We start from the raw sequence: 18,456 nt of genomic DNA on the forward strand, positions 1-18,456 counted from the left end.
TGCCTTCCTCTCTCCCTCCATCCTTCCCTCCCTTCCTTTCCTTCCCCTTTTCTCCTTCCCTTCCTTTGCTTCTCCTCCTCCTTTCTTTTCTTCCTCCTTCCCTCCCTTCCTGTCATTCATTCATTGAATATTTTTGAGCTAAGCACTGTCCTGGGAATAGAGAACACTGAATATTTCTGCACTCATGGGCTTTATAATTTTGTGGATCTTTGATCAAGCCATGTACAATGCTGAGAAGCAAGTCTGGCTTGTCAATGGCTGGCCACACTACTATTCCAATCTCATATTATTGAAAAAATATTTATTGCATGCCTGCTGTATGTCCAGCACTCTAGTAAGTGATGGGATAACAAAACCAAAAAAAAATCTAATTCTGCTTTCAAGGTTCACAACTTAATGAAAGAGCTCATAGTGTTTGTCCCCAACATAAATCTTCTGATCTTGTCATCAGCCTTCATCTTACCCCATCAATACACCATTCTTTTTTCCTACCCTGTGATTTTGCTTATGTTTTTTTCCCTTACTTCAAATATTCTCCCCTGTCTTCTTTATGGGGAGCCCAAGGCACAGGCTGCCCTGTCTGGTCAGTATTCTTAAAAGAAGTGGGAAATTTTCACCACAGAGGAAGGGGCCCACCAGCTCAAGGTTTGTTTTTGTCCCCATCATTTGGGACTAGGATTTAAATCATTCAAGGTCTAGCAGAACATCTGGACTTCTGGTGAAAAGCAGAAGCGGAGAACCCATTTTCCAAAGATTGAGAAACCAAATGTCTTCAGAGGGGACATCTCTTTTTGTCTTTAGAAATACTTGGTGTGGTTATATGCACCGTTGCAGTCATTTGTGAAAACTGCTTCCTATTTTCCTCCTAGCTACCTAGGAGCACAATTACAATCATGCATGTTGTTAAATATGGAATAAACTCCATGTCTGCTTTCCCCTTCATAGTCTTCTGTGCATTTGGCATACTGTTAGTTCACAGGTTAAGCAAAAATAAAGGGGACAGTTGGCCTGGGGTCAACCATGTGGTTGTTGTAGTTCTTTGGGTGTGAAGAGAGGAGAAGGCCAGAAAAGACTGCTAGCCATGGAAACAGAGTAGAAGGAATAGAATTATGAGATTAGCAAAAAGAAAAATGAGCAAGTTGAGATAAGGATATGGAAAGGGAATGGAGTTACTGGATCCCCAGGGCTCTGGGATAAGGGACCACTGGCTCATGCTGCCCTTGACAACAAGCAAGGATCTTGGGGGAGAGAATGATTTTAGGAGAGAAGCTGGTAAATCTGGCTTGGGCCATGCTGAGCTTAATCTTCTGATATTAATTTCTATCTCAAATAAAACTACATTATTTTTCTCTTAAAAACATTCTTGTTTTACAGGGAGCAATTGTTGGTTTGATGGCTGGATTTGCTGTTTCTCTGTGGGTTGGAATTGGAGCTCAACTTTATCCTCCACTGCCTGAGAGAACTATGCCACTAATCCTTGAAACCTATGGCTGTAACAGCACATACAATGTGACAAATTGGGTGACAACCACAGAAATGCCATTTTCTACTAGTGCTTTTCAAGAACACAGTGTGGAAAGGTATTGAATTAAGCTTTATAGTGTCATATTTTAAAGAAATGCATGTGTCAGGTAGAGAACCCCAGTTGCCCAGTTGCTGCAATTTTCCCTAATTCTGAAATGGGTAAAGCCCTTGTGGATTTCTGGCTATAGTATTTTGTTTGGTAACAGCAAAAATTGATGTAAGTTCTTAATTTTAATAAACACCTCTGCCTCACTCACAGATCTGGAGAAAAATTGAATAAAAACCAAAAAATTATGTTATGGATAAATGCTACCAAGTATCAGCTGTAGTTGAATGAAAAATCATCTTGGTGAACTAAAGTATTTTAAAATGAAAAGCAAAATTATAAAAGAAACACTGCTTATATAGACTTTAAGTATAGCCGTTATAGTCTAAAAGCTACAGTCATCTAAATATGTTAGATCATTGCTATTTGTTTAGATTTAAAGATTCCTGATCTTTAGAGCACTGGCAATGAGTTGCAGCTGTGATCAACTCACTTGCTCGAGTTTTCTGTATGCAGTATACTTTTGGGCTCTGGGTCCTTATTTCATCTGATTTAATGAAATGATGTAGATCTATAGGTAGGTGAGTGTTTTATAATACAGTAGATATAAGAGCAAGATTTCTTTAGTGGACAATTAAATGTCTAGCCTTAAAGCATAAACCCCTTGGAGATATTCAAGGAATACAAAAATGAGGCTGCTGCCCCCAAATTATTGCCCCCAGTTTTAGCTTTCCTGGAATGAAATAATTAAAGACTTATTCCCTTTGCATCAAGACGTGCTGTCTCCCTTTTAAACTGGAAGCACTCCTGAGAGAAGGAATGTGACTTATTATTAGTGATTCATGTTCCAATCATGAGTTCCTAACTATGAGAATGCTTGTCAATGGAAGTTCAAGGCTGATAAATGACACATGGGTAGAGAGAAAAGGTAGTTCCAGAGCCTGAGACATTTTGGTGGGAGCTTTGACTAGCTGGGGTGCCATGGGGTGAGGGGCAGGGAAATGCCAAAAGCAGTTTGGACAAGCATGAAAACACTAACGTTTGTGTGTGTGTGGGGGGGGTAGTTGTTAGAGTCAGAAAGGGAGAAAAAAATAATTGAAGGGTACATGGGAGGACATTCAGTATATACTTCTTGTTTCACCATTTTGCTTAGCATTTGTCTTGATTGTGTAAATATCTCTCTTAACTGAAGAGTCTGAGACAAAATAGTTATTTGGATACTGAAACAAATTTAGCTGAGGTTTAGTATGTACCTGGTACCATAAGGATTACTTTTATATGTTAGCTTATTTATAAAATAACAGGTAATAAATAAGAAGTTCTAAGAATAAACTATGTACTTAGGTCTGGGCTGGCCATTTATGTAGTATCACAAGAAAGTCATCCCCTCTTATTCACTGTGGTTCCTGCCTTCCAGGAAGTTATAGTCTAGCGGGAGAGAGTGTGCTAATATACACAAAACAATTAATTCAGTAAGCACAGTAAGTATAAAACTAGCACATGGTAAATAGTAATAAATAATTGATGAATATCTGTTAAAAGAATGAATATAAACAGTTGGAGTGATTAGCATCAAGACTTTACAGAGGTAGTACGACTTGAAGGATACAGAGTTTGGCTGGAAGGAGAGGGTCTGGAAAGTCACAGAAAATGACCAGAAGGGAAGTGAAGTTGGACAAGAAAATAAACACTTAAACAATACCCTCTGGTAAGTGATACTCATAGGTGATCAAGAGAGGCACCCTTCCTGGTAGAGTCAAAGAAACCTTCTAAGAGGAAGATTAATCAGGTGAACAGCGTTGGGCAGAAGGGACATACAGAAGTGGTGCATATTGCACAGTGGGGAAACGGTATATCCAAAGGTGTGAAGGTCTGGAGCCACATGGTATCTTAGGAAATCATACATAGTTCAGTGTCCCTGGAGTACAAGGGGAATAAACTACACAGCTGAAGATGAAACAAAATACTCTTTGGTTGCCTAGATAACATGTTTCCATTACCTAGATACAGTTTTTATTCTTTAAATTCCTAATGCTTGGTGGGTATATACTGATAGCCCATCATAGTTTTAATTTACATTTCCTTTATGATCAACTACATTCAATACCTTTTTTTTTTTCTTCAAGATTTTGCTTATTTGACAGAGAGATCACAAGTAGGCAAAGAGGCAGGCGGGGTGGAGGGGAAGCAGGCTCACTGCTGAGCAGAGAGCCTGATGTGGGGCTCTATCCCAGGACTCTGAGAACATGACCTGAGCTGAAGGCAGAGGCTTAACCCACTGAGCCACCCTGGTGCCCCCATTCAATACCTTTTTATTACATGGGGTTTTTTGTTTGTTTGTTTTGTTTTTTTGCCATTTCCATTTGTATATGTACGTATGTACTTTTGTGACGTGGTTGTTGAAATCTTTAATCCAGCTTTAAATGGATTCTCAGTTTTTTCTTATTTATTTGGGAATTTATGATATATTCTAGATAAAATACATATTTTGAATTATTTTCCTCCTGTTTTGTGGGTTGCCTTTTTACTCTCCTAATGATACTTTTTTGGTGGTCAGAATTTCTTCATTTTAATTAAGTTCAACTCATAAGTCTTTTTTTTTTTCCTTTCAAGTTTTTATTTAAATTCCAGTTAATATTATACATAGTGTAATATTAGTTTCAGGAGTAGAATTTATTGATTCATCACTTACATAGAACACCCATTGCTCATCACAACAAGTGCCCTTCTTGATGCCATCACCCATTAAACCCATCCCTCCACCCACCTACCTTCTAGCAACCTTCAGTGTTCTATATAGTTAAGAGTCTGTTTTATGGTTTGCTTCTCTCTTTTCTCCCTCCATGTTTATCCATTTTGTTTCTTAAATTCCACATATGACTGAAATCATACAGTATTTGTCTTTCTCTGACTGACTTATTTTGCTTAACATAATATATTCTAGCTCCATCTATATTATTACAAATGACAAGATTTCATTCTTTTTTATGGCTAATATTCCATTGTGTATATGTACCACATCTTCTTTATCCATTCATCAGTCAATTGACTTTTGAGCTCTTTCCATAATTTGGCTGTTTAGTTGAAAACGCTGATATAGGGGCACCTAGGTGGCTCAGTGGGTTAAGCCTCTGCCTTCAGCTCAGGTCATGATCTCAGGGTCGTGGGATTGAGCCCCACATCTGGCTCTCTGCTCGGCAGGGAGCCTGGTTCCCCCTCTCTCTCTGCCTGCCTCTCTGACTACTTGTGCTCTCTCTCTCAGTCAAATAAATAAATAAAAGAAAAAAAAAGAAAATGCTTCTGTAAACATTGGGGAGGGGGGTCATGTATCTCTTTACATCAGCATTTTTGTATCCTTTGGGTAAATACCTACTAGTGCAATTGCTGGATCATAGTTTTATTTTTAACTTTTTGAGAAACCTCCATTCTGTTTTCCAGAGTGCCTACAACCAGTTTGCATTCCCATCAACAGTATAAGAGGGTTCTCCTTTCCCCACATCCTCACCAATATTTGTTTGCTATGTTGTTAATTTTAGCCATTCTGACAGGTGTGAGGTGATATCTCATTTTAGTTTTGATTTGTATTCCCCTGATGATGAGTGATGTTGAGTATCTTTTCATGTCTTAGTTATCTGTATGTCTTCTTTGGAGAAATATCTATTCATGTCTTCTGCCCCTTTCTTAATTGGATTGTTTGTTTTTTGGGTGTTGAGTTTGTTAAATTCTGTATAGATTTTGGATACCAATCCTTTATCAGAATGTCATTTGCAAATATCTTCACCATTCTGAAGGCTTCTTTTTAGTTTTGTTGATTGTTTCTTCATTGTGCAGAAGCTTTTTTATCTTGAAGAAGTCCCAATAGTTCATTTTGCTTTTGTTTCCCTTGCCTCTGCTAAGAAGTTGCTATGGCTGACGTCAAAGAGGTTGCTCCTGTGTTTTCCTCTAGGATTTTGATGGTTTCCTGTCTCACATTTATGTCTTTCATCCATTTTGAATTTATTTTTGTGTGTGGTGTAAGAAAGTGGTCCAGTTTCATTCTTTGCAAGTTGCTATCCAGTTTTCCCAACACAATTTGTTGAAGAGACAGTCTTTTTTGCATTGGATGTTCTTTCCTGCTTTGTCAAAGATTAGTTGGCCATATAGTTGTGGGTCCATTTCTGGGTTTTCTACTCTTTTCCACTGATCTATATGTCATTTTATATCAGTACCATACTGCCTTAGTCACTACAGCTTTGTAATATAACTTGAAGTCCAGAATTGTGATACCTCCAGCTTTGCTTTTCTTTTTAAAGTTTGTTTTGGCTATTTGGGATCTTTTGTGGTTCCATACAAATTTTAGGATTGTTTGTTCTAGCTCTGTAAAAAAATGCTGGTGATATTTTGATAGAGATTGCATTAAATGTGAGATTACTTTGGGAAGTATAGACATTTTAAGAATATTTGTTCTTCCAATCCATGAGCATGGAATATTTTTCCATTTCTTTGTGTCATCTTCATTTTCTTTCAAAAGTGTTCTGTAGTTTTCAGAGGATATCTCTTTCACTTCCTTGTTTAGGTTTATTCCTAGATAGCTTATGGTTTTTGGTGCAATTTAAATGGAATCAGGTCCCTGATTTCCCTTTCTGCTGCTTCATTATTGGTATATAGGAATGCAACTGATTTCTGTACATTGATTTTGTATCTTGTTATTTTACTGAATATATGTATTAGTTCTAGCAATTTCTGATGGAGTATTTCAGGTTTTCTACATAGAGTATCATGTCATTTGAGAATTAAACCAAATACTGTAACAAGAGATAAAGGAGGACAGTATATCTTAATAAAGGGGTCTATCCAGCAAGAAGATCTAACAATTATAAGTACTTATGCTCTCAACTCAGGAGCACCCAAATATATAAAACAACTGATAACAAATTAAAGGAGATCTTTGATTATAGTACAATAACAGGAGGGGACTTTAACACCCCACTTATACCAATGACAGATCATCTAAACAGAAAATCAACAAAGAAACAATGGCTTTGAATGACACACTGGATCAGATGGACTTAACAGATAGATTCAGAACATTTCATCCTAAAGTAGTAGAGTACACATTCTTTTTGAGTGCATATGGGACATTCTCCAAAACAGATCACATACTAGGTCGCAAATCAAGCCTCAATAAGTAAAGAAAGATTGAGATTATACCATGCATATTTTCTGATCACAATGCTATGAAACTTAAAGTCAACCATAAGAAAAATTTGAAAAGACCACAAATACATAGAGGTTAAAGAATATCCTACTAAAGAATAAATTATCAGTCTTTTCCTATATTGTTAGTCCTTTGTGTGTTCCAATTAAGAAATCCTTTCCTGGGGCGCCTGGGTGGCTCAGTGGGTTAAGCCGCTGCCTTCGGCTCAGGTCATGATCTCAGGGTCCTGGGATCGAGTCCCGCATCGGGCTCTCTGCTCAGCAGGGAGCCTGCTTCCCTCTCTCTCTCTCTCTGCCTGCCTCTCTGCCTACTTGTGATCTCTCTCTGTCAAATAAATAAATAAAATCTTAAAAAAAAAAAAAAAAAAAAAAAGAAATCCTTTCCTATCCTGAGGTCGTAAAGAGATTCCTCTAATTTTTCATTTAAAAGCTTTAATGTTAACTATCTACATTAATGAAATGTAATCTACTTTGGAATTGATTTCTGTAGGTGCTGTAATCAAGACTCATTTTTTTCCCATATGGACATTCAGTTAACTAAATACCACTTATTGGAAACCTTCCCTTTGCCCCATTGCAAATGAGTATCAAATTTAACTAAACCAGATACTATCTTCTTGGTCTGTTTCTTGATTCTCTATTCTGTTCTATTTTGTCCGGTTTTCCACCAGTAATACTGCATGATCTTAATTTCAATAGCTTACCTCAATGTGTTTCCCTTTTTTCTGGGATCTTGGCCTCTCGATTTCTAATTGCCTGCCTGCCCCATTCCTCCACTTCTTATACATTGTTCTTAGTCAGATGTGTTCTAAATCAAGCTACTGTATTAAAGCTAAAAGTGGGATTCTAGAACAATCATTTTAGAAACATCAGGTCATGTCACTCCTCCATTTAAAATACTGCCACAAGTTCCATTGCCCAGGGTAAAACCCAGACTTCGTACAAATCTAACTACAACAACAAAAAAGACCTCTGCCTTCCTCTCGTCTTGTATTACTCTTATGTTGCTAATTATGATTTAGTCAGCTGGGGTTTACCTCTGTCTAGGACACTTTCCTCAAAAACTTCTTGTTATTCATATCTCAGTTCAAAGGTCGCTTCACAAGTGCTTTCTCTGACATTAGGGTATAGTTCGTTCTTTCCACTCTGTTTCACATTACCTTGTTTTATTTTCCTTATAGTGCTTTTCACCAGTGGAAATTATTGTATTTATTAGTTTACTTATTTACTGTATTTCTCTCTCCATTAGAATGCAAATTTTATGAGGGCAGGAGCCTTATCAACTTTTTTTATGGTAGACTTTCCAATGACAAGGAACAGTGCCTGGGACATAAAGCAGAGTTGAATGAATACAGATGGACATTCAGTATTATAGTGTATGGTCAAGATTAAGTCTGGCTTTTAATTCTTGATCCAATAAGATAAAGATGGAACAGTAGTTTATGACATTAAAAACATTGTTAAAAATTTTATTTTGACTTTGCCATGCATGAAAATTATCAACACTGTTGTAGTTGCTAGTAGCATTACATAAAATCTTACAGTTATGCTTTTGTTCTTTCTTAGGACTCCACTGATGGATAACTGGTATTCTTTATCATATCTATACTTCAGCACTCTTGGAACTTTGGTAACGGTATTCATGGGAATGCTAATCAGTTTACCAACAGGTAGATATCTAAACATTAGTATTGCTGTATTTACCTAGATATCAGTTTTTACTATATCTCCTTTATAGCTATTTATGTTATTTTTCTATAGTCCTGTTAACAACTAGGTTAATTACTTGTTCCATTTTCCTCATGGGAAATTTGAAAGCAGAAGATCCTATTTGAACCTTTGTTCTGCCACTTACTAGCTGCATAAACTTAGGGAAGTCCATATGGCTACTCTGAAGCTTAGCTATCTTATGTGTAAAATGAGGATAATGGCAATTGACTTGCCTTCCTCACAGGTTGCTGTAAGAAAAAATAAAGTGCTTGACAAAATTGTATGTAGCTACTGCAATGCTAGGATTTTACATGTATTGTTACAACAGTCCTATGTCATGATATTTTCATTGTCCTATGCTGGCTTTTTATAAACTGTAAAGAAGTATACAATAGGAATGATCATTACAATCTTTACATCTGAACATAGTGTGAGGCTTTTTTCACATGTCCATAAATTTAAAAATGTTATTTTAAAAACATATTGATAATACACATCTTATACACTGCTCTCTGGGATTGCTATAGAGCTGTTACCCTGGGACTTCATTTTGTCCTAATTTTGTGAATTCCCCTGGTCTCCCTCCTGTGTTGGATTCCCTATTGCCAGTATTCCATTATTTATAATTCTTGTTTATCCCCTTAATTGAATAGAGCACATCCTTTAGCATGTTCCTGAGAAAGGGTAGACAAGAGATTTAAAGTTGTGGTGTCTTTTGAAAAAATGTCTTTAATTCTCCCTTATACTTGATTGATTGATTGTTTGAGTAGAGAATCCTAAAAAAATAGCTTTCTTATTTCTGAAAGGATGTCTTAATTTTCTCCTAGATGATTATGTTTTTACTGAGAATGCCAGTGCCATGCTACCTGTTGGCACTTTGCATGTGACTCATTTCACAATGATTGCTTTGCCCTAAGCCCTTGTTATGGTGTTTTCAATCTGGAGACCTATGTCCTTCAGTTTGTGGACATTTTCTTATATTATTATTTTTGTAATTTCCTGTGATTTTCTGTTTTCACTTTCTGGAAACTCTTGTTAGTCAAATGTTTTAGTCTCAGACAGTTATTCTAATTTTCTTCTCTTTTCTCTCGTATTTTCCATCACTGTGTCTTTTAGGTCTACTACATGGGATACTTTTCCAATTACTTTTCCAATAATTCTCAAAGGAGCACTCTGATCCAGTTTTGAGAATAGTCTATAAGGGAAGGTGGGCAGGTAGGAGGCTATTGCAGTAATCCAGGTGAGCGACTGTGGTAGCTCAAAGCCGGGTAGCTGTATAGAGCTAGTGAGAAGTGCCAGACTTCCTGATTTCCTGCATTCCCTCACCCATGTACATCTATAGTAACCAGAGGAGGGGAAGGCAGCCCCACTGCCCTCTTCATCAAAGGTGCAGTCACTATTCAGAAATCCTATACTTTGTCCTAGTATGTTTGATGTCTTTGTTTGCTTTATGCTACAAAGCTACCAGCACTATGACACTTGAAGGAATTCTGTCAGTCATTGTTTTGTGGCTCCTGAATAGCACTGCCTTTCACACTTCTGTGATACTTGTATTTACAATGAACAAATCATATTAATAATTAGTAGTGATATTCATATAATGACAACAATTATATTAATTATAATTATTATATATTCAATGCCTAATTACACATTTATAATAAAGTTTGTAGTTATTTATTACCGCTTAAACACATTTTAAACTATTCTCTTTCATTTCAAAAATGACTGTGCCTTTCTTCATAAATAAAACTACCAACACAGTAGATTTATTCTTCTGTCTGTTTTGATATATTTTAAGATAGATTTTAAAGTTTCTTACCAGTAACCCAGTTATTCAGGTCTGGAATACACCTAAACAGTCTCCTTGTACTATTTGACCTCAGATCCTTATTCAACACATTCCTTTTTCTTTAAGAAAATGGAGTATTGGAGCATTCCCTTTGAGAACCCCCCTTTTTTCCCTTAAAATTTTTATTCTGATAACCATATATGCCCACTTCTTTTGTTTTATAAAGTCATGCTTTACCTAGGTGAGCAGGCATCCAGTGATTAAAAAAAAATTCAACTTGATTAATTTCATAAATGACTTATTTCCACTTCACAGCAGCAACGAGCACCTCGAGAAAATGATCTAGAAACATGAAATCCTAACACTATTTGAGAAATAAATAGGAAGATTCAGTAAGAATTCTGGCCATACAGACTGGGTTGGCATTTCAGTTTCACCCTACCATGTAGTGTGTACCGTGAGTGGGTCTGTCTCCTCATCAGTAAAATGGGGTAAATAAGGCCCTAAATAAACCATAAGCTATGAGTATAGTAATTGTTTTACTCATGTCTGTCTCTCCAGCACCTAGTAGAGTCTCTAGCAGATGGTAGGCACTCAACAATGTCGAATGAATTAATTTTAAGTTGATTTCATCTCCAGAAGAGCAGAGGTTCCCATAATTAAAAGCCTAATATTTGTACTGAAGTGGTGGTTCTCAAATATTAGAGAGCATGAAGATCACTTTGGAAATTTGGTAAAAATCAGGATTCAGTGGCCCCACTCCAGAGTTTCAAACTGGGTTGGTCCAGGTTGAAGTCTAGGAATCTGCATTTGATGTATGTCTGCTAGATGATTTGTATAAAAGTAGTTTGAGAACCACACAATTTTAAAAAGCTTTGTCTTTGATCTACAAATAAAATACCAAAACAAAGAATAATTTTTATAAAACAGAATGTTAGGGAAGAAGAGTTGAATCAAATACCAATCATTATATTGATTTTCACTTAACTAATTTATTCAGCATTTCATAATTCCCTGCATTTCCTCGTGCACCTCTACATTCATAGCCATTAAACTGGGGAAAGACAACTCCTCTGTCTGCAGCAGAGGCAGATGGCTTGATATTTTATTGGTAGATCACAGAGGTTGCTTTTAAATCAGTTCCCTTATGAGTCTTGGGCTCTTAGGTTAAGTACCATATGAGGTAGGTGGCTTGCATTTAAGAACCATCTCATTCATCTTCAAACACTAGACTCATTTGTCACAGTTAGAGGCTTGCAGAATCTAAGACCAAGACAAGGGAAATGGTGAGCCAAGTCTTCGGCACTATGTAAAAGAGTCTCTTTCTCTGCGTGTTTTATGAACGCATTGAGTTGAATGTGCACAAGGTAAATGCTTGTATGATGGGCCGTCACTGAGTAGTTACAGATACCTTTTAACATTGTAAATGATGTAAATGTTTTTCAGGAGGAAGGAAACAAAACTTAGACCGCAGATTCCTATTAACCAAAGAGGACTTTTTATCCAATTTTGACATTTTTAAGAAAGTAAGTTGGCTTTCTTTCTCCTTACATTAGTAAGACCGTGCTTTTATTACCAGGATAGCATACTAGTTAGTCCTTGGACTCTCTTTTGAACTCTGATGGGCGAGGACAATATTTGCCCTATTCTTTGATTTCTATTGTATATCTTGTCTTCAATAGACTGCAAAGCTGATTTAGAGGAAAAAAAAGCAATAACAATTATTTAGAATTGAATAGTTCCTTTTTTTTGCTAATCACTGTTAACATTTTCTTTTAGAAGGAGCATATTTTAAGCTATAAATCTCACCCGGTAGAAGACGGTGGAACTGATAATCCTGCCTTCAACCATATTGAATTGAACTTCCCAGATCAAAGTGGCAAGATGAGTGGGACTCGTTTGTGAAGCATCTGTGATACTAGATGATCTTAAACAGTGACCCAGTTACATATGTTTCCTAAGATAATTGGACAAGATTTGGATTTCTTTTTGGGGGGAGGGTTCGATAATGAGTGAAGTTTTGGGGGAACCTTTGGGGGTAAAATTTTGTTGAAGCAAAGTACTGACTCTTCACTTACTGTATTCATTAACTGATGCTACTCTGGAGTTAAGAATTTCAACATCAGCATTTTCCTTTATTTCTCTTTTATTTTGATGAAGATGTCATTGTGAAAGTTATGACCACATATTGCTAAAGGATTAATATACACATATACACACATACTTGAAGGTCAAAAAAGAGTATTTTAAATTTGGGCATTATTAAAAATATTTTCCATGCATTTATTGCTAGCATATAAGTTTTGGGGTTTCCCAAAATCAGATATAATACTGAAAAAGCCTTTTGTCCTTCTACAACATACTGCATTTTTAGGAAACAGTGAGGTGACAAATCCATGTTGTCTAGATCTTTGCTTCCCACTGATCCATATCAGCCCTATCAGGGAGCTTATTAACTCTGGAACCAGTTCTGGCTCAGGAAGGTGGTAATCAAGAAGCATCCTGTTTGGGAGAGAACATGGGCCCAGTGATCAAGGTCTTTTTGGTTCTACTTATCTATTCTTGTGCCTTTTTGCTAATTACCTACAACTCCTGGCCATTGGCTGTTTATATTGCCTTGCACCCCAGTTCTTATATGCAATCCCAATTTCTGACCCATCAGCTCAGATTTTGTTGTACACTTTACTTTTCTTGTCTTCCTAGTTTTCTATCTACTATGTTACCTTGGACTTGTATATGTCTTCAAATACCCAATGTGAATCATGCTACCCCAGATCCTGGTTTACGATGTCACAGACTATAAATTAGAAATCCTATGAACCTGATACTGACTAAAGTATTTACAACATAAGTACTTACGGATTTGGTCACCCAAGAACATTTACATGATTAAAATGGTTAAGTTCCATGGAATTGCATGATTATGTTGAATGATACTCATTTGAATGTCAACTAATTTGCAGTCAGTTGAATTTAAGGGTACGTACATATGCTTAGAAGTCTTGAATTCTAGTGTATGCACCCATTTAAAGACCTACATTACATAGGTAAACACACTACTTTTTTTTTAATGTTCTGAATTACCAACTATATGCTTTGTTTCATGCTATAAAATTTCAAGTAGAAATCTCAAAGTTTATTTTGTTTATCTTGCTACATTTCCAGCTAAGGGTTTGGTCACAGACTTTTATCAATAACATTTTTTTCCACAGTTCTCGCATTAGATACTGTTTAGAAATGTGTTTCTTTTGTTTGTTTGTTTGCCTTACAATATTTTAAAATAATATGAGAAACATTTAGGCACATTAAATAGATTTTAGAATTAAATATTTTTTTGCTTATTTTCTGATATTTAGGTAAGTATGCTCTGTACTTTTAGAGGTTGCCAACCGAAAACATGAAGCAATAAAAAAATAGGAAGTAGCATTTATCTAAAGAAAGATTTATGTAACATTTAAATAATGATGTGTTAATATATTTCATATGTGTATAGATGTTATTTTTTTAATCAATATGTTTGTAAGCATATATCAAACTTTGTAAATCTTTCTACAATTTTTAATGAGTAGGAAGATATCATCTTAGTTTCATGCAAGTGTGATTTGAACTATTGTTATTTATTTAGTAAGTGTAAATGCACATGTGTGTAGAATGCTTCAGTTTTGGAAATCAAAGTCCAGTTATATAAATTTTTCCTTATCTAACTACAAAGATTATGCCACGTGTTCTTAATGATATGATACTTCTATTCTTGTGCACTTTATTTAACCAAATACATCTTTGTGACTTTGGGAACTGTTGGTATTTTACCTTTATGAACACATAAGAGTGCCAGACCACATTCTTAAGAAATCAAATTACTGTTATTAATTATGAAAAAATCATTTATCTTATTTGAATCTTTGGATAAAACCAAAAAGAAGTAAAACATTAATGTATCATAGTGTGAATGAAATAATCTAATGTTCTTCATTATTTCTGAATCACAACAGTCCCAACAGGAGGGAAAAGCCACATAAATAGTCTATTTTCATTTTGTCATTGACAGATTATATTACCTTGAATTTATCCTTAATCTCCTCTAATGATGGAACTCTAAACACTTAACTACCTCACAGAAATAATGTGAGTATAAAAGATTAGATAGCACTTTATTAGCTCAAATAGTATTACTTAAAATTTTAATATGATTGGAAATAAAAATTTGAGACAAAGGTCACTTGTTAGTTTAAAAGAAAAAAGACAAATTGTTATATTTAGGAATCAGCAGGATTATTCAGAGAGAATGGAAACTTTACTTTAAAAAAAAGCAACCAATCATATTCACTCCATAGAGAAATGGCCAATCATATTCACTCCATAGAGAAATGAAACTTTTATATGTAGGATATAAATGGTATAAATGTATATGCATCTATTTGATTGCTTATGTATTAATTTTTTCTCTAGACCAGTGGTTCTAATGGGGCAGTTTTACACCTGCACTTGGACATTTGGAACTATCTGGATACATTTTTGGTGGTTACAGTGGTGATGAGGTGCTACTGGCATCTAGTGGATAGAATTTAGGGTTACTACTAAATATCCTGTGATACATAGGACAATCCCTCTTCACAACAAAAAATGATCCTACCCCAAGTATTAATAGTGTTGAGTTTAAGAAATCCTGCCCTAGAGGTTAGGGTTGCAATCTTGATTTTCCTGAAGTCACACATGCTAGTTTTATTTCTTTAGGGAAATTGCCTTGACTCTTCTATCTGATCATTCTCATCTACAGGGGAGGATTAAAGTGTTACTGGCATACACAATGTTAGGATACAGGATAATAACCATATATTTTCATAGTATTTTGAAAATATTAAGGAATATAAAATGTGAATAATTATGAAAACAACTTTTATGAAGGTTTCATTTTGCAACATGATTTCCAACATTAACATACATTAGGATGAAGGAAATATTAAATACATGAATATGAAGATTTCATAATTTTGCTTTACCTATGAATATCCCAGAAAGTAGTTTATTTGTTAACAACTTATCCATGATATACACACAAGGGACAGGGATAGGGTTAAGATCAGGAGAATGACTCACTGTGTCAATTCTTGTAGGAAATTCTTAGTTTTTCCCAGTAATAGTTGTTGATACAGAGTCAACTGTGAGTTGCAGAGTGCATACAATTACTGAAAATTCACCACATAATTTAGTTATTGTAAAATTTACTTTTATATTTATGTGCCCATTGTGAAAAATCTTGAGGGAATTGAACATTATAATGTAAAACAAGTTTGCATTTCTGATTTTTCAACTTGCTGATTAAACTCTCCACAAGTGTCTTTGCAGTTGTCTGTTCTTGGGGAAGAAAATGTCAAAATGAATATAATTAAGTTTATCAGTGTTTACAGAGAATTATTTCCACTCTACCACAAAAGGACTCTTTCTGTATACTACATTCAGATTATAAAAGAATAAGCAAATGAACATGCAGAACTTTTGTTGCTGAAGAATATTTTATGCGTTGAGTAATTAACACTGTATTTGAAAATAAAAAATCACATCTTCAGTCCTGAAAATTTCTTAGCCATTATTTCTTAGAATATTCTCCCCCTCCCATTTTCTCTGTCCTGTAACTCTTTAACTCCTATTAGAGGAACAGCATACCTCTTTATCCTATCCTCCATGTCTCCTAATCTGGTTCATATTTTCTATATAAAATTTAAAAATTTCAGGATATTTTTCTGCATGTGGCTGTCCAATTTTCCCAGCACCATTTGTTGAAGATGCTGTCTTTTTTCCATTGGATATTCTTTCCTGCTTTGTCGAAGATTAGTTGACCATAGAGTTGAGAATCTATTTCTGGGCTCTCTATTCTGTTCCATTGGTCTATATGTCTGTTTTTGTGCCAGTACCATACTGTCTTGATGATGACAGCTTTGTAATAGAGCTTGAAGTCTGGAATTGTGATGCCACCGACTTTGGCTTTCTTTTTCAATATTCCTTTGGCTATTCGAGCTCTTTTCTGGTTCCATATAAAGTTTAGGATTATTTGTTCTATTTCTTTAAAAAAAATGGATGGGATTTTGATAGGGATTGCATTAAATGTGTAGATTGCTTTAGGTAGAATAGACATTTTCACAATATTTGTTCTTCCAATCCATGAGCATGGAATATTTTTCCTTACACTATTTCCTTACACTTTTTCCTTACACTATTTCCTTACACCACACACAAAAATAGACTCAAAATGGATGAAGGACCTCAATGTGTGAAAGGAATGTATCAAAATCCTTGAGGACAATGCAGGCAGCAACCTCTTTGACCTCAACCGCAGCAACTTCTTCCTAGGAACATCGCCAAAGGCAACAGAAGCAAGGGCAAAAATGAACTATTGGGATTTCATCAAGATCAAAAGCTTTTGCACAGCAAAGGAAACAGTTAACAAAACCAAAAGACAACTGACAGAATGGGAGAAGATATTTGCAAACGACATATCAGATAAAGGGCTAGTATCCAAAATCTATAAAGAGCTTATCAAACTCAATACCCAAAGAACAAATAATCCAGTCAAGAAATGGGCAGAGGACATGAACAGACATTTCTGCAAGGAAGACATCCAGATGGCCAACAGACACATGAAAAAATGCTCCACATCACTCGGCATCAGGGAAATACAAATCAAAACCACAATGAGATACCACCTCACACCAGTCAAAATGGCTAAAATTAACAAGTCAGGAAATGACAGATGCTGGCGAGGATGCGGAGAGAGGGGAACCCTCCTACACTGCTGGTGGGAATGCAAGCTGGTGCAACCACTCTGGAAAACAGTGTGGAGGTTTCTCAAAAAACTGAAAATAGAGCTACCCTATGACCCAGCAATTGCACTCCTGGGTATATATCCTAAAGATACAAATGTGGTGCTCCGAAGGGGCACGTGCACCCGAATGTTTATAGCAGCAATGTCCACAATAGCCAAACTATGGAAAGAACCTAGATGTCCATCAACAGATGAATGGATAAAGAAGATGTGATATATATACACAATGGAATACTATGCAGCCATCAAAAGACATGAAATCTTGCCATTTGCAACGACATGGATGGAACTAGAGGGTATCATGCTTAGCGAAATAAGTCAATCGGAGAAAGACAACTATCATATGATCTCTTTGATATGAGGAAGTGGAGATGCAAGGTGGGGGGGTTTGGAGGGAGGTAGGAAAAGAAAAAATGAAAAGATGGGATTGGGAGGGAGACAAACCATAAAAGACTCAATCTCAAGAAACAGACTGAGGGTTGCAGGGGGGAGGGGGGACGGGAGAGGGTGGTGGGGAAATGGACATTGGGGAGGGTATGGGCTATGATGAGTGCTGTGAAATGTGTAAACCTGACGATTCACAGACCTGTACCCCTGGGGATAAAAATACATTATATGTTTATTAAAATAAAAAAATTAAAAAAAAATTTCAGGATACATCACATACATATATATGAAAGGTCATTTTCTTTCTGGCTTTCCCTACTCTGCTACTTAATTTGTCCATTGAATTTTCCATTTCAATGACTTTATTTTCTTCATTTTCAGAGTTGGATGTGCTTTTTCAAATTTTTCAGTTTCCTTTTTTTTAAAAATTTTTTATTTATTTTCAGCATAACAGTATTCATTGTTTTTTCATCACACCCAGTGCTCCATGCAATCTGTGCCCTCCCTAACACCCACCACCTGGTTCCCCCAACCTCCTACCCCCCGCCCCTTCAAAACCCTCAGGTTTTCAGAGTCCATAGTCTCTCATGGTTCACCTCCCCTTCCAATTTCCCTCAACTCCCTTCTCCTCTCCATCTACCCTTGTCCTCTATATTATTTGTTATGCTCCACAAATAAGTGAAACCATATGATACTTGACTCTCTCTGTTTGACTTATTTCACTCAGCATAATCTCTTCCAGTCCTGTCCATGTTGCTACAAAAGTTGGGTACTCGTCCTTTCTGATGGAGGCATAATACTCCATAGTGTATATGGACCACATCTTCCTTATCCATTCGTCCGTTGAAGGGCATCTTGGTTCTTTCCACAGTTTGGCGACCGTGGCCATTGCTGCTATAAACATTGGGGTACAGATGGCCCTTCTTTTCACTCCATCTGTATCTTTGGGGTAAATACCCAGTAGTGCAATTGCAGGGTCTT

General features: G+C 36.0%; 1 protein-coding gene across 1 annotated transcript in view; it reads left to right on the forward strand.

The window, feature by feature from the left end:
* Positions 1-15,834, forward strand: part of SLC5A8 (solute carrier family 5 member 8) — a gene marked incomplete at its 5' end in the record, with an annotated part of 61,038 nt that extends 45,204 nt beyond the window's left edge. The window contains 4 exons of the mRNA XM_080812171.1: positions 1,375-1,580; positions 8,333-8,436; positions 11,715-11,794; positions 12,048-15,834. Of these exons, the coding sequence (XP_080668297.1) occupies positions 1,375-1,580; positions 8,333-8,436; positions 11,715-11,794; positions 12,048-12,173 (516 nt within the window). The 3' untranslated portion in view covers positions 12,174-15,834. The remainder of the gene's footprint in view (positions 1-1,374; positions 1,581-8,332; positions 8,437-11,714; positions 11,795-12,047) is intronic.
* Positions 15,835-18,456: the final 2,622 nt, after the last annotated feature.

Source organism: Martes martes, assembly GCF_963455335.1.
Source record: "Martes martes genome assembly, chromosome: 8".
Lineage (NCBI taxonomy): Eukaryota > Metazoa > Chordata > Mammalia > Carnivora > Mustelidae > Martes > Martes martes.